Source organism: Rousettus aegyptiacus, unplaced genomic scaffold (genome assembly GCF_014176215.1).
Source record: "Rousettus aegyptiacus isolate mRouAeg1 unplaced genomic scaffold, mRouAeg1.p scaffold_m13_p_7, whole genome shotgun sequence".
NCBI lineage: Eukaryota > Metazoa > Chordata > Mammalia > Chiroptera > Pteropodidae > Rousettus > Rousettus aegyptiacus.
The window spans coordinates 72130122-72144994 of NW_023416310.1; the positions used below are offsets into that span (position 1 = coordinate 72130122).

The window sequence follows — 14873 nt, forward strand, 5'->3', positions numbered from 1 at the left end:
TAAAAATAAGTTTTTTTCTTGAACGCTTTCATGCATGCAAAACATATATTTTTTCGCTCCAATATCAATTACCTCATGTTCAGTAAGCTGTGAGTTTGTAAATGTTTTATACTTTTGTTGTATTGTTTACGTTTTTCCCCATGATTTCTCTGAGACATATATTTGATTTGTAGGCAGATACTAATATACAGGATGTTCTCAGGGCTCTCCATAGAATTTGCTGATATTCAGCAAGGCATGCACAAATTTTCCAATATTCATTCCATTCATGGACAGCCCTCTACCCTCTACCCCATGCGTACCTTCTGGTGTCAAATAAAGACTGAATTTATACATAAAGGGAGTCTCCGCATTACTACATTTGTAAGGTTTCTCCCATGAGTTCTCTATGATCTGACACAATTTGAGTTCACACAGAATTTTCCACATTTGATGCAATTTAGAGTGTCTCTCTTGTGTGAATTACTTGATGTTTAGCGAGAGCTGACTTCTTGCAGAAGGATTTCCCACATTCATTACATTCACAGGGTTTCTCCCCTGTGTGAGTTCTTTGAGGTACAGTGAGGACAGAATTCATAGAAAAGGATTTGCCATGCTCATTACATTCATAAGGTTTCAAACCTGTGTGAATTTTTCATGTTTAGTGAGATTTGGCTTCACACAGGTTTTCCCACATACATTACAGTCATAGAGTTTCTTCCCTGTATAAGATGCCTAATGTATAATTGGGGTGACTTACAGCAGAAGGATTTGCCACACTCAGTACATTTATAGGATTTCTCTTCTGTGTGCTTCTCATGAAGTACATGTAGGGCTGCTTAGAGAAGGATTTTCCACATTCATTATATTTATAGGGTTTCTCCCATGTGTGTTCTCTAATAGTTAGCAAATGACTTCCGCAAAAAAAAAAAAAAAAGTTTTTGCACATTCATTACATTTGAAAATTTTCTTCCCTGCTTTTATTTTGATATTTTGTTAGGTTTGATTTCATATAGAACGATTTCCCACAATTCTCACACTCGTACGGTTTCTCCCCTGTGCGAATTCCCTGGTGACAACTGAAGTTTGATTTTGCATAAAAGGACTTCCCATGCTCATTACACTGACGGGGCTTCTCTCCTGTACGAAATCTCTGATGCACACATAAAGCTTCTTTTTTGACGACATTTTCTGCTAATCAAGTAAGGCTGAGTTCCCAGGGGAACACAGTCATCAAGTTTCTCTCCCAGAATTCCCTGAGGGTCAGTGGGTTGTAACTTCTGGAGGGTTTTCCCACGTTTATTACCTTCACATGGTTCTCTCTCGTGTGTATCTTTTAATGTTGAGTGCGACGGGACTCCTGGTTAAGAGCTTTCTTGCAAAAACTACATTCAAAAGTTTCTCTCCTCTGTGAGTCATATGGAGCTGAGTGAGAAGTAACTTCTTGTGGAAATCATTCTCATTTTCATTAGATTCGTGGGTTTTCTGCCCCCTGTTAACTTTCTGATGTGTAAAGAGGGTTGACTTCTCACGCTCATCACCTTCAGGGTGATTCCCGCTGGTGTGAGTTTCCTAATGGACTTCAAGGGTCGACCTGTGACTGATGTTTCCCCCATATTCCTTAGAATTGCAGGATTTCTCTTCTGTTTGAGCCCTTTTAGGTGTAACGACAGCTGCCTTATTCGCGAAGGCTTCTCTGTGTCCCTTATCTTCGAAAGGCGGTCTCAAAGTTTGAGTTTCCTCTTGCTCAGGCAAGTCCTCATTATGACTGAGGGATTTCCCATCTCGGTCACATACATCGGCTCTCCTTCCAATACGAGTGTTTTCTTGCTTATTATCAAGAAGCGATTTCCCACGTGCATTATTTATTTCATCAGAGTTCTTACTTGAGCGATTTTTATCACTAGTAATTGATTGTGAAACATTTTCCAAATTCATTCCACATGAGTCCTATTGACAGGGCGTTTTTCTTGCAGAAACCGGGTTTGTATCAAGTAAATGTTTTTCCGAAAACATTATCTCCCTTCTTAGTCAGTGTTTTTTGGTTGACGAATACCTTGCCACAAATGTTTACCTTGGTTTTCCTGGTTTCTGTCTATTTGACCATCAAATTTACTGACTTCTAGAAATAAAAAAAATTAAGTATGCTTTTAAAATGTTAACACATTTCTTCTGTAAGTATAATTTATTACATAATCGATTCTCAATTTTCAAGCTCAAGCTCCTAGGATGAAATCTCGAGCATAAACAGAAAACACCTGCTACAGTGGAAAAGGAAGAGTAAAACTAGCAATGAACATACACATATTTGCTGTTTTAAAAGTATGACCTTTAGAACTAAAAATAGAAGGGGAAACTAAACAGAGGGAATGATGAACTGAAGGAAAAGCATTAAACAGAAACTCAGGTACTGGGGTGAAACCAACAAAGACCACAACCAGGAGGTAGAGTGACAAGACTATTACTATACATGACTGTTCGGGAGAAATATCACAGGAAGTCTCAGGTGTGGGATAAAACCGATTATCTACGTCTATACAGGTAACAGCCCACTATCTACATGCTGATGGATAAAATCAGATTTGTATCAGTTGTCCGAGATACCCTTACAAAAATACACAATAATTTTTTTTTAATATTTATTTCCAATCACAAGTTACAAGTGTGATACAGATTACGCTCAGCCAGACTGCTTTTCAGCTTCAGTTCTACTAAAAACTCAGAGCACTCCAGGAAATGCATCCCTCCCTGGCCTCCCTGTCTCTCACACACACACATTCGTACGCATACTTTTTCAAATCATGACTCTTAAAGTCCATTTTCTCAAACAGTGAAAGTAGTCACTACCTGTACGTCTCATTAACACACCTGGTAAGCATTAAGTGTATCCAAATAGCACTTGATAACTCTGAATTTCAAAATATAGCAAACAATTGTGTTTACCTCTCCCAACTACAACCTATGCTCCTGACAGATTTTACTGTATCTCCAGTTGTGTTTGAATTCGTCTAAGTATATACATAGTTGGTGGCCCTCAAGAAGCAGCAGTATACATCAGGACTACCGGGAAATTTATTCAAAACTTAGGGTACAAACTTTCATGGTTCCATGGCAATCTATATACCCTAGGAATTAGAATCTACAGGAACGTGACATAGGCTCATATGCTTATAAAATGCTTTCTAAATAAACATACCTATCAGTGTCAATATATGAACATATTTACTATACATCTATGAAAGAGTAAAAAGAGATCCTTCAGATGGGGATAAAGCCTCAGGCAATAACCAGATGCTCTCAGGTGTCAAGTACATGATCAAGTCTGAGTTGCTGTGACTTCGCCACTAGGTGAAATGGGAATTGTAAGAAGGGAAGGATTAATGTTGGCTAGATTGATTAAGCACTTCCAGACAGAGGTGAAACTTTAGTTCAAACACAAATATGTGTAAAAACAAGCACAATTAGCATGAACTGCAGGGAGGCATAGTCCTGAGCCCTCTCTTCAGGATCTAGAAAGGCAAAGGTCAGGACGAGGTGTGCGCGTGTGGAAGATGTCTGAGTAAGACTTAGGAGACTGATCCGGTGGAACTTATGATGAGTTTTTGAGCAACAGCACCAAGAACTTGAGTAACATGTACTAGGAATATCTGTGGAATTAATAAATAATAAATCCATTCATCAATGCTTGGGAGACGTTAAACAGTCCATGAAAATGGAGGGAAAATGAATACTTGAGAAAGAGAAACCAAGAACAGAGGTCTGAGATGAGGCGGGCAGGGGTTCAACACTGGGCACGAGATGGTCAACTTCCCAAAGTCAGGCAAAAAACGGAAAGCGCTTGAACTTGAGTGATGAACAAAGGTGCGAGCCAGGCTGCCCGAGGCAAGATACAGACCAAGGGTCCCAACCTCTGAACCAACCTTCTGGAACCTGATTTCCACTGGCTTCTTTTTTCGCCCGGTAATGACTAACTCACCCGATCACTCCGGCCTGGGAAACTTCCAATGGCCACGGCTCTTTCCTTTGCTCCAACCTGGGCATCACCTCTGGCTTGGTGGTACAACGCCCTGTGAGTGAGACAGGGTGAGACATTGGACCTCAGGGCCCCTGAAGGACAAGGAAGGTGCAGCTTCAGGAGCCACGGGATGGAGGTGCCATCTGAGCCTTTCATTAGGGAGATGAGAACACAGAAATGATCTCTGGGCCCAATGGGAACAACCAGCTCCGGTTGATAAGACGGATGTACCTGCAAATATCATTACATTCCTCTGAGGGCCGTTGATTTTGGCAGCTAGGAAAAGAAATGCACGCCAGTGCGGCATTCCACAGGGACGACCACTCACCTGCTGAGACCAGGCGACCGCAGTTCTCCGGCATCACAGCCTGGTGCAGGCGCCTCTGCGGGTCAGTCAGTTGTAGCCACTCATCCAGGGTGAAGTTCACAGTCACATCCTTGAATGACATGGATCCCTGACCGGCACATTTCTGTTTGAGCCAAAGAGATCAGTTATGGGTCGCATGAAAGAGATATCTGGGAAACAATTCTGAACATGTTTATGTTGAGAGTTTACCATAAATATTATATAGGCTGCCTATTCTATACCTTGTTTTATTTTACTTTGTGAGATAAAGTGATATCACGACAGGAAAAGCTAGACAGCCTATCTACGTATTAATTCAAACAAATAAAGCAAAATTTTAAAGTTCCTACTATGTGTCTGAAACTGTCCTAGCTTGCCAGGAATATTAAGCTACATCAAGCCTTTTTTTTTTTTTTTTCCTGCTTTAAGGAGCTTCCATCATAGTAGGGAGACAGGTCATATTTATGAACATTTACCCTGTCATAAGATATTATGAGGACTCTGCCGGGTTCACTATCATCAGTATTAAATAAAGGTAGGAAACACAGCTTTATTCGGTGTTGTTGGGTTGGGCTCCTAGGAATGGCAAATCTTCACTGAGGTGGCACCAATTTATAAGCAGAGTCAGAGGCCGGCGGAGCACACGGCAGCGGAACCGGAGACCAGGGCTTAGGACCACAGAGGGACTCAGGGCCACGTGACAGAGTAACTTGGGACTCTATTTAGCTGAGTGATCTCCCCAGCACTTCCTGACCATCCTGGCAGTGAAGTTTTGAGCACCCCTTATTTTAAAATAAATAATATATACATCCTACCAATTAAGACAGTAATAAAGTTAATTTATCTATTTTTTTCTCATTAAAAACAACATATTGTTTTCTTCCCATGAGAGAAAAACACTGGAATATATACATCTTCCGCTCGCCACAGGTGGTGGGTGTGGCCCCTGACGATAACAGACGTGCGGGCGATCAATCACCTGGACAGCTTTAGCGATTCCACTAAAAACATGAAAGACCTCGGATCAACAACCTAGCCTTACGACTTAAGGAACCAGAAGAAGAACAAATTAAACCCAAACCTAGCAGAAGGAAAGATAACAAAAAAAGATTAGAGCAGAAATAAACAAGACAGAAAACAGAAGAACAATAGAGAAAAATGAAACCAAAGGCTGGGGTTTTTTTTGAAAAGATGAACAAAATTGACAAATCTTTGCCTAGATGAACTAAGAAAAAAAGAGAGAAGACTGAAATTATTAAATCAGAAGTGAAAGCAAGGACATTATTACTGATTCTCCTGAAATAAGGAATATTATGGAGGAGTATCATGAACAACTGTACACCAAGGAATTGGAAAAGCAAAATGAAATGGACAAATCCTTAGAAACGCAAAACCTACCAAGACGATATCACAAAGAAAATAGACATTCTGAATAGACTTATAACTACTAAGCAGATTGGAGCAGTAATGAAAATGCCCCAACAAATAAAAGTCCTGGACCTGATGGCTTCACAGGTTCATTCTACCAAACTTTAAAAAAGAGCTAATCTCAATCCTACCCGAACTTTTCCAAAATACTGAAGAAGCGAACATTTAGTAACTCAGTGTATGAAGCCAGCGTTACTCCAATACCAACACCAAAAAAAAAAAAAAAAATGCTGCAAGCAAACTACAGATCAATACTCCTTATAAATAGTGATGCAAAAATCCTCAACAAAATTCTAGCAAGCCAAATTCAGCAGCGTATTAAAAGGATTATATGCAACGACCAAGTGGGATTTTTTCTTTGAATGTGAGGATGGTTGCAAATTCAAAACTCAGTTAAGGTAATACACCACACATTAAAGAATAAAGGGGAAAAGTCACACGATCATCTCAACCGATACAGAAAAAGCATCGGACAGAATTCAATACCCATTCATGATAAAATCATTCAATGAAGTAGGAATAGTAGGAAACCACCTCGACATAGTAAAAGCCACATACGACAAACCCACAGCTGACTTCATGCTTGATGGTGAAATACTGAAAGCGTCTCCTCTGAGGACTAAGACAAGGACGGCTGCTCTCACCGCTTCCACTTACCGTGGTACTCGAAGTTCGAGCCAGAGCAATTATTCGAGAAAAAGAAATTAAAGACTTTCAAATTGGAAAGGAAGAAGTAAAATTATATCTAAAAAAATGATATGACGTTATATGTAGAAAACGCTGGAGTCCACGCACACACACGAAAAAACTTTTAGTGCTAATAAATGAATTCAGCAAGGTAGCAGGATACAAAGTCAACACAAAAAACAGCTGCATTTCTAGACAATTTGAAAAGGAAATTACAGAAACGATTAATTTACAATAACATCAAAAAGAATAAAATACTTAGGAATTTAACGAAAAAAGTAAACGACTTGTACAATGAAAACTACAAAAGACTGCTGAAAATAATTAAAGACATAACTAACTGGGAACACACCCATGTTTAAGGATTGGAAGATTTAAAATGGGCAAAGGATTTGAACAGACATTTCTCCAAAGAAGATACACTAATGGCCAATTAGCACATAAAAAGATGCTCAACCCCAGTGATAATTAGGGGAATGCAAATTGAAACTACAATGAAATATCACCTGGCATCCATTAGAATGGCTACTTAAAAACACACACACACACAAAAAAAACACACAAAATAACAAGTGTTGAAGAAGATGTGGAAAAACTGGAACCCTTGTGCACTGTTGCTGAGGATGTGACATGGTACAGCAGCTTTGGAAAAAAGTGTGGCAGTTCCTCGAAAAATCAAAAACAGAATTACCATATAACCCAGCAATTCCATTCCTGGGGATGTACCCAAAAGAACTGAAAGCAGGGTCTTGAAGAAATATTTAAACACCCACGTTTATAGCAGCATTAGTCACAACAGCTAAAATGTGGAAGCAACCCGAGCGTCCATAGACAGACGAATGAGGTCTACATACAATGGGATATTGTTTAGCCATACGAGGGAGGAAATTTTCACTTATGAGACAATATGGATGAACCTTGAAGACATTATGCTAAGTGAAACGAGACAAAAGGATAAATACTGTATGACACCACATGTAGAAGTACTTAGAATAGCCACGAACGGATAGGCGGAGAATAGAGTGGGGGTTGCCAGGGACGGGGTGCCGGAGGAGTGGGAAGCTGTTGTTTAGTGGGTACTGAGTTTCAGTTTCACAAAGTTAAAAGAGCTACGGGAATGAATGGTGCTGATGGCTGCACAGTATTATCAATGTACTTATTTAATTCCGCTGAACAGTATAATTAAAAGTGGTTAAAATGTCAAATTTTGTTCTATACCTATACTACTGCAATTTTTAAAAACAAGACTGGAGTCTACGGCCATGCCACCCTGAACAAGCCCGATCCCGGCTGATCTCGGAAGCTAAGCAGGGTCGGGCCTGGTTAGTACTTGGATGGGAGACCACCTAGGAAGACCAGGTGCTGTAGGCGTAAAAAATAAAAAAATAAAAAAATAAGAGACTGTAAACTGGCAAGGTCCTTGCGATCTGTGAAATCGACCAAGGGTTGTCTCGCCTAAAATATATAAAAATTAAAAAAATAAAAGTATGACTGGATAGTGCATAAACATTTGCCAAAGACTGCGAGTTTGAACTCCCTGCTGTCCAACCTGGATAGCTTAAGGAGTCGTTTCCGTCCATTTCCTCCACAGTCTTGGGTTTTGTCCTTGGATAGAAGCGTGGTTCAGAAAGCTCTTACAGCGTCCACAATACTTTGGTCTCTAATAAAACCTCTCTGGGCTCTGCCCTCCACTGCCACTGAAGAACAATTACTGGCAACAAAAGAGTTGCTACCAGGTTCTTCCCTACTGAAGACCTTCAAAGACTTTCCTCCCAAACTCCAATGCCAGGAAGTCTCTCTGTCCCAGGAATAACTGGCTGGTTTCTCCTTGTGGGCAATGAAAATCCTGTGTAGATCAGGCAGATCAAAGACATGTGCTGTTCACGTTTGGTGATCACCTGACCTACACAGATAACAGCCACCTCTGCCCGCTAGTCAGGTGTCTCTCAGTCACTCTTCATTTACTGGTAAACTTTTTTTTTTTTTTAAATCAATTCCCACTTTTCCATCCTAACAGACGAACACACTTACAAAAGCCATGAAAATCCCCTGGAAAATAAAATAAGGGATAAAAGAAACAACTCACCTGAGAGCTTTTCACTTTCTGTGTTCTTGGAAGAGCATTGAAACTTGGGAGGCACACCTGGGACGGGAGGGAAGGGGAACAGAACAGTGAGAGCTGGCTGCCCTGCGGCTCCGAGACTCTCCGCCTAAAAACTCTACACACCTGCTAGTAATCTCTGATCCCAGAGAAGGAGCCGGGGAGGTAACATCCAACCCTCTGGAACCCCTCCAGCCTGCAATGTTCCCTACTGCTTTAATTATTACTAACACAGAAACATTTAAAACCGAATTATCGAGCAAATAATAGCATCTCAAAAGATGACGTATGGTCCCTACGTTAAAGCTGCTGTTTGGGGGAGGGGGAACCCAAAAGGCTATTTTGTGTGTTTCGTGACCAAGAATGTTAACCCTTTGTGTCCAAGAATCCTCATAAAGCTTTGGAAAAACAGATAGGTGCCTTAAACATAGGTCTCTTTAAAAACTGTTTCTTCTTCTTTGGTTGTTTCTCAAAAGGATCTCCTCAGATGAAATTTCTACCAGTGTGATTGCGTGGACGGCACGAAGCCAGGAGCCCAGGCCTCCGGCTTCTCCCAGCCACCTCTTATTGACCCTAGACAGGTCATTTGCCTTTCCACCTCTTTTTTTCCCCTCCTGTCAAATGAGACAGAAATAGAGAATCCTGGCAAACCCTCCCTGAACTACTTCTCTTGACCCTGTGAGATCAGGAAAGACAAAACGGCGCATCTCCACATGCCAGACACAGTCAGAAGGTTGCCCGGCTTCCGGGAAGAATTAGCGCAGGAAGAAGAGCGGACAGGGTGCCTTTCGGGGGCGGAGGCTGGAGATGAAAAGCTTCCCGCCGTGGAATGCCCCAGCGTCCCACCCACGAGGTGGCATTTCTCACGCAGCCCGACCCTCGCCACCGCTCTCAGCCCCAGCTCGCTTCTCTCGTCTACAAAGTGACCCGCAGCTTCTGAACGCGGTGCGCTCACTCGAGCCCCGGCCGCTCCGCGCGGTCTGCTCCTTGTCTGGGTTTCCGCTGCCTCTTCCCAAGCTCGGATGGGTCTCGGGGCATAGGTTGGAGGGCAGGAGGGGGCTCTTCCCGGCGAGATTCCTGTCCCCGAAGCCCCCGCCTTCTGGGCGCATTGGTTGGTTCCAGCAGAGCCTAGGGGACAAACGCCCTTCGGCTGGAACCTCCGCCAGGGGCCCCGGACGGGGCTTTCGAGGAACCCACAGGCGCCAGAAACCTCGCGCAGCGTTTCCACGAGCGCGAAGCAGGAGGCTGCGGACAAAGGCCGGCAGGCCGGCGCCGCGGAGAGCTCCCGGGCCCGGCGCGGCGCGGAGCGGGGCGCCCCCGGGACGGCCGGGCGACGCGCAGGGGGCGTCCGCGCGGCCCCACGGCGCGGAGTCGCCCACGGGCGCTAAGGCACCTCTAGGGAACCCCAGTACTCCAACCGCCGCCGGCAAGCCTCGGGCACGCACACTTCGGGTTTCTCTCGGAGGCCGTAGGGACGCGCGCCACCCCAGGGACGCGGTGCGCTGCGGGCGGGGCGCAGCACCTGCTCCCACCTTGCTCCCTAGTCCGCGGGGCCCTGGGCGGCCTGTCGCTCCGTCCTCTGGGCCTACCGCGGCCGCGTCGGTGGTCGTGAGGATGGAGACCCCGTGGCAAGAGCGGCCTCTCCCCGAAACGCGGCTCTTCCCGTGCGTTGGCTCCGGCCGCCCATGCAGTGTGGACACGGCACCCACCGGGGAGCGCGGCCTGACCCGGCCCGGGCTCTGCGACCCTCTCGGCAGCCTTGGGTCGCCCGCGCAGACCACGGCCCTACGTCCAGGACGCAGGCGGGACCCACGCCCGCCGGCGCCCGGGGGAGGCCGGAGACCACCCGCGCGCCCCTCCGCGGGCCGCCGCGCGCCTGCGCACCGGGCCCGAGGCCGCGCGCGCCGCGGCCCCCACGGAGGCTCCGCCCACACGGGGCGGGACCCGCCCAGCCCACGTGCCCCGCACCTCCCCGTGCTCCGCTTCACCCCGCTCCATCCTCACACCACCCCAGCCCTGCCGACTTCCTCCTTGAGGAATGCGGGGCCGCCTCACAGCCGCCAAGCAACGCAGAGATTTGGGAATACAGAAGAAAATTTAACCAAGTTAGCGCAGCCAAGCCATTTTTAAAATGTAGATGAATAAAAGAAATAATGAGGCGGGAGGGGAATTTTGAGATGCAACACACGAAAATTGAAAGTAGGTCGAAATGCACACCAACGAAAAGAATGACAGGAGTGTCTCACATTCTCCCAGAGGTGACTGTGCCGAACCGTCAGGCGCCCCCTTTCTAACATTTTTACCGTAAGGAATCATAAAAAAGGATCACGAGGAGCCAGAAAACAGGCCGGGGACATAGAGTATTTAACATTTTAACCAAATGACAAAGGGGCCTTTGGGATTGGTGGGAGAATAAAGTCTTCAATGTATTATGTTAGCTCAACCCATAACCCCTCTCAAGTATAATTCGGACTAAACCTCTAGCTCACATGTTAGAGGAAGTAAGTTTTACCTGGATTCAAGATTTTGAAATTTAAAAGAAATTCTTAAAGCATAAGCGAATTTTAGAATTCCCTTTGGGGGTGATGAAAATGTTTTGGAACGAGGTAGAGGAGGCGGTTGCACCACACTGTAACGGTACCAAATGGCACTGAATCGTACACCTCAGAATGGTCATTTTTATGTTATGTAAATTTCACTCAAAAAAAAAAAAAAAGAATCTGCATGCGATTCTGCTGCAAGGGTCCAGAACGTTAGTACCGGCCTCTAGAAGAAGCAGTTAGTCGTGTCCAGTGGTAGGACAGACATGGGCCACCCCTTCCCGCTAAGGTTTTTTAAAGCTCGTGTGACACTCCTGGAAAAGCTACTCTAAGTCTTACGCTGTTGGGATGATGGGCTCATAGTTTGCTGAGACGATTCATACTAATAAGCACAGAAACATCTAATTATCATCTTCTGTGGATGGAAATCATCATGTTTGCTGGTCTTCACCAGGCATCTCCATCTGTGGTCTGTGCCTGGCTGACACATTTCAACATGAGGGACCAGGCGACCACACCCCACAGACTGGTGTCAACAAGCAGTCTCCTATGGGGTTCCCTATTGATGGCAGGAAGTAAGGCTGGGGTGAGCAGGCACGCATGCGCATTCTCACTTCCCTGCCCCAACCTAGTGAGGCTGGAATGCTACGTACTGCACTTCTGAGGCTCCTCTGCCTACCAGGATTCTGAACTCCCGTTGTTACACTCTGCCCATTAGGTGCACTTGGGTGGTAGCTGGTAGATGGAGGAAAAGACAGTGCATCTTGAGCATTGTGCTGGCAAGTAGTCACAGATACACTGGGTTTTTTTGCAAGCCATTCAATGTCCGGCTTGCAAAAAGTGTTCTCTTCCTGATTCGCCTGGTAGTGAATGGGAAAGAGCCACGGCTCACCTGGTCAAGGGAGGGATTCCAGGCTAAAACTTCCAAGATTTATCAGTTACTATAGGGGTACAGTGGATGTTACTCATGGTTTTTGACTCTCCAGGGAGGACTTCCTCATTGTGGATCTTTGTGGGAGGCAGTGCCCATGTCCCACTATAGATGCCAAAGGGGCCACGTATTCTCTACCCTCTGGGGAAGGTGCCCCTGACCCAAGATCAGCCAATCAGAGGCTTTCACCTGGGCCTCTGAGTCTTAAGAGAAGGATGCAAGTACAGAACATCAGTTGATAAATTACTCCTGGCAGCAGCAGCAGGAGTCTAGAAGTAGAAGTGGCCAGTTGGTCATCCTAACTGGTAAGTTAGTGGACAAGACCTTGGCTATGTCCTTATTACCTAGACGACCTTGGATCTTGCTCACAGAGACCCCAGACTCTTGATGTTTTTCTGCTTGGCCATTCTCAGCATGTGGCTTCCATCCTTGAAGTTACTTCATTGTCCCAAGAAGGCAACTAACCTCTAACCATCATGTCTGCAGTTAGGCATATGAAAAAAAAAGAGTCGTAGGGCAAAAAGGCATACCTCCTAGGCGAATCAGGCCCTTATAAAGAGCTTTCCTGGAAACGCCACAAAATGGTCTTTTCCTTACAGCAAATAGCAACTTCTATCTACAAAGGAGGCTGGAGACTGTAGTTGAAACACATCAGCACCCCCAGCAATATAGAGAGTCTGCTGAGAAATGGAAGGGGAGGGTGGATATAGAATGAATAACTAGGGAGGGTTAAATGGATAAAGAGAAATTAATAAAAATGACATCCGGGTGAGATAGTACAGCAAGCTTGCCTTCAGCGTATCCCGCGCTTCAATCACAAAGTAATAAAAGACATTCGTAAACAGAGAATTAAGACAGATTCAGGCTCAAAGAGCAAGGCAAACATCTCAATGGACCAAAAAATGAACAGAAAAAATGGGAGTGGTTAGGAGCAAAGGCCTCATGGGCTCCAGGACTGGCAGTGAGCAGGGTGGAGACTGGGAGCTCAGCTCTGGGCAGAAAAGACACTTCAGGGGATCCTGGTGAGAAAGAACCAAAGGCAAGCTCCCTGGGACCACGGTCGCCCACCTGCTGCTGGGGACTGTGAAGTACAGGGAGCTGAGGACCCAGGGAGGTGGGTGGTGGGGACTGAGAGCCACTTTCCTGAGCAGGAGTCCAGCCCAGACGCATGCCGCCTCCTTCCCTGGGTCTGCAGCATGCCTGGTGGCATCGGGTAGCAGCATCTCAGAGCACTATTATCATGTCTCTTGGGAACCAACTTCTGGACTGCTGTATGGGGGAGAGAGAATGAAGCCAACACAACAACAACAAAACAACACTCCTACTCGACACGAGCCTGCCTGCAGGGGAGCTTTCCAAACCATGAAGGAATCTGACTCCAAGAGAAACAATCAACACATTCACCAAGCGAAGCATGGATTCACTCCAGGTAGAAGTTACGTTTATGGAACAATGTGGCAGGAACTTAAATCAGTATGTTCAGGATGGTCAGAGGGGAAAAACGAAGACATAACTTCAAAGCTAAAAAATAATTACAGAACGAAACCTTCACGGTTTCTCAGGGTGGCCGAATTGGCAGCCAGACATGGGAAGGGCATCAACATTTATTGTCTCAAGGCAGGAACGAGACCCTCATTCCTCCATGATGCAGTTTGTCCCTGAAGATGGTTCACGTAATGGCCCCGAGATGCCCCGCATTCGCTATTCTAAGCTGAAGCCAGTTTTTACCTTCTGACCTGCCTTTTACCACAGCTTTGCTCTTCCGTGACCGACCTCTCCGTCATAATTTCTACTCTTCCAGTGTCCCCTGTTTCACAGAGACCTAACTCCTGAAGCTTCCCATCCTATCGCTCAAGTCAGACTGATTGTATAGCTGTCCTCCTGGACTGGTTCCATTATTTTCTACATTCCAAATATTCCTCTTTCCTGGTCGAATTTTTCACTTTCTGACACGTCTGCTAAGAATTAGTTAATGGATGGTAAATTTTCTGAATTCTTGAATTCTAAAAATATCATTATTTGTCTTCATAACTAGAAAAATAGCTTGGTTGGATATAGAATTCTAGATGGAAAATTAGTTTTTCCCTAGGGAAACATCAGCCCAATAGCTTTGAGCACCCAGCGCCCAAATTGTGGTCTCTAAATATCATTTTCCCCTAAAGGAATCAGGGCTCCTTGGAGAATTGGCTGATTAGAGGTTTAGAGTAGGAAATTTTCAGGGTAAGCTTGGGACATCTGGTCATTACCAGAAAGTAAGGAAACAATTAACATGGACTGGGCAGGAATATTTTATAGCCGCAGCCACAGAAATACTTTAGCCAAGGCCATGAGATACCTAAATACTGTAATCTATCTATATATTAAAAAGAAATGGAGAAAAGCAAGCCATTCACCTTTTAGTAAGATGGAGAACAAAACAAAGATTAAAACGATTGTTGACGCCCATGTCGAAGAGGCCGTGAACCACACCGACACCTTCCCACTGTGCTGGGAGAATGTGCTGTTGGACCGGAGTCAACCTTTCTTAGTGGCGATGTGGTTACATCCAAACACTTAAATATGCATGCCCTTTGACCTAGCGACATCATTTCCAGGACTTTGTCTTATATAAACAGACGTATTAAAAGTCCATGTAACTACACAAAGTATATGGATGAGAATCTACATTGCATAACAGTGAGAAGCTGGGAACAACCAAATACCCACATAAATTATAGCGCACGTGTAGAATGAAATGCTCCGATGGAGCAGGTAAAATGAGTGGGGTAGTTTGTCAGGTAAGGAAGAATGTCATATTTTTAAATGAAAAAAGTGTGTTGCAGGGGAATGTTAGGTATGTCCCTATT

The 14873-nt window shown here is 44.9% G+C and overlaps 1 protein-coding gene and 1 non-coding gene across 2 annotated transcripts; one reads left to right on the forward strand and one right to left on the reverse strand.

Moving 5' to 3' along the window:
* Nucleotides 1-931: 931 nt before the first annotated feature.
* On the reverse strand, nt 932-10554 carry LOC107515896 (zinc finger protein 28 homolog). Its single transcript, XM_036225062.1, has 6 exons — nt 10545-10554; nt 10089-10432; nt 8542-8598; nt 4323-4464; nt 3956-4046; nt 932-2101 (listed from the first exon to the last, which is right to left on the reverse strand). The coding sequence occupies exons 1-6, from the start codon at nt 10552-10554 to the stop codon at nt 2092-2094; spliced, it is 654 nt and encodes a 217-aa protein (XP_036080955.1). The 3' UTR covers nt 932-2091.
* On the forward strand, nt 7708-7826 carry LOC118605813. The gene has a single exon (XR_004952243.1). It is a non-coding gene; the product is annotated as a 5S ribosomal RNA (ribosomal RNA).
* Nucleotides 10555-14873: the final 4319 nt, after the last annotated feature.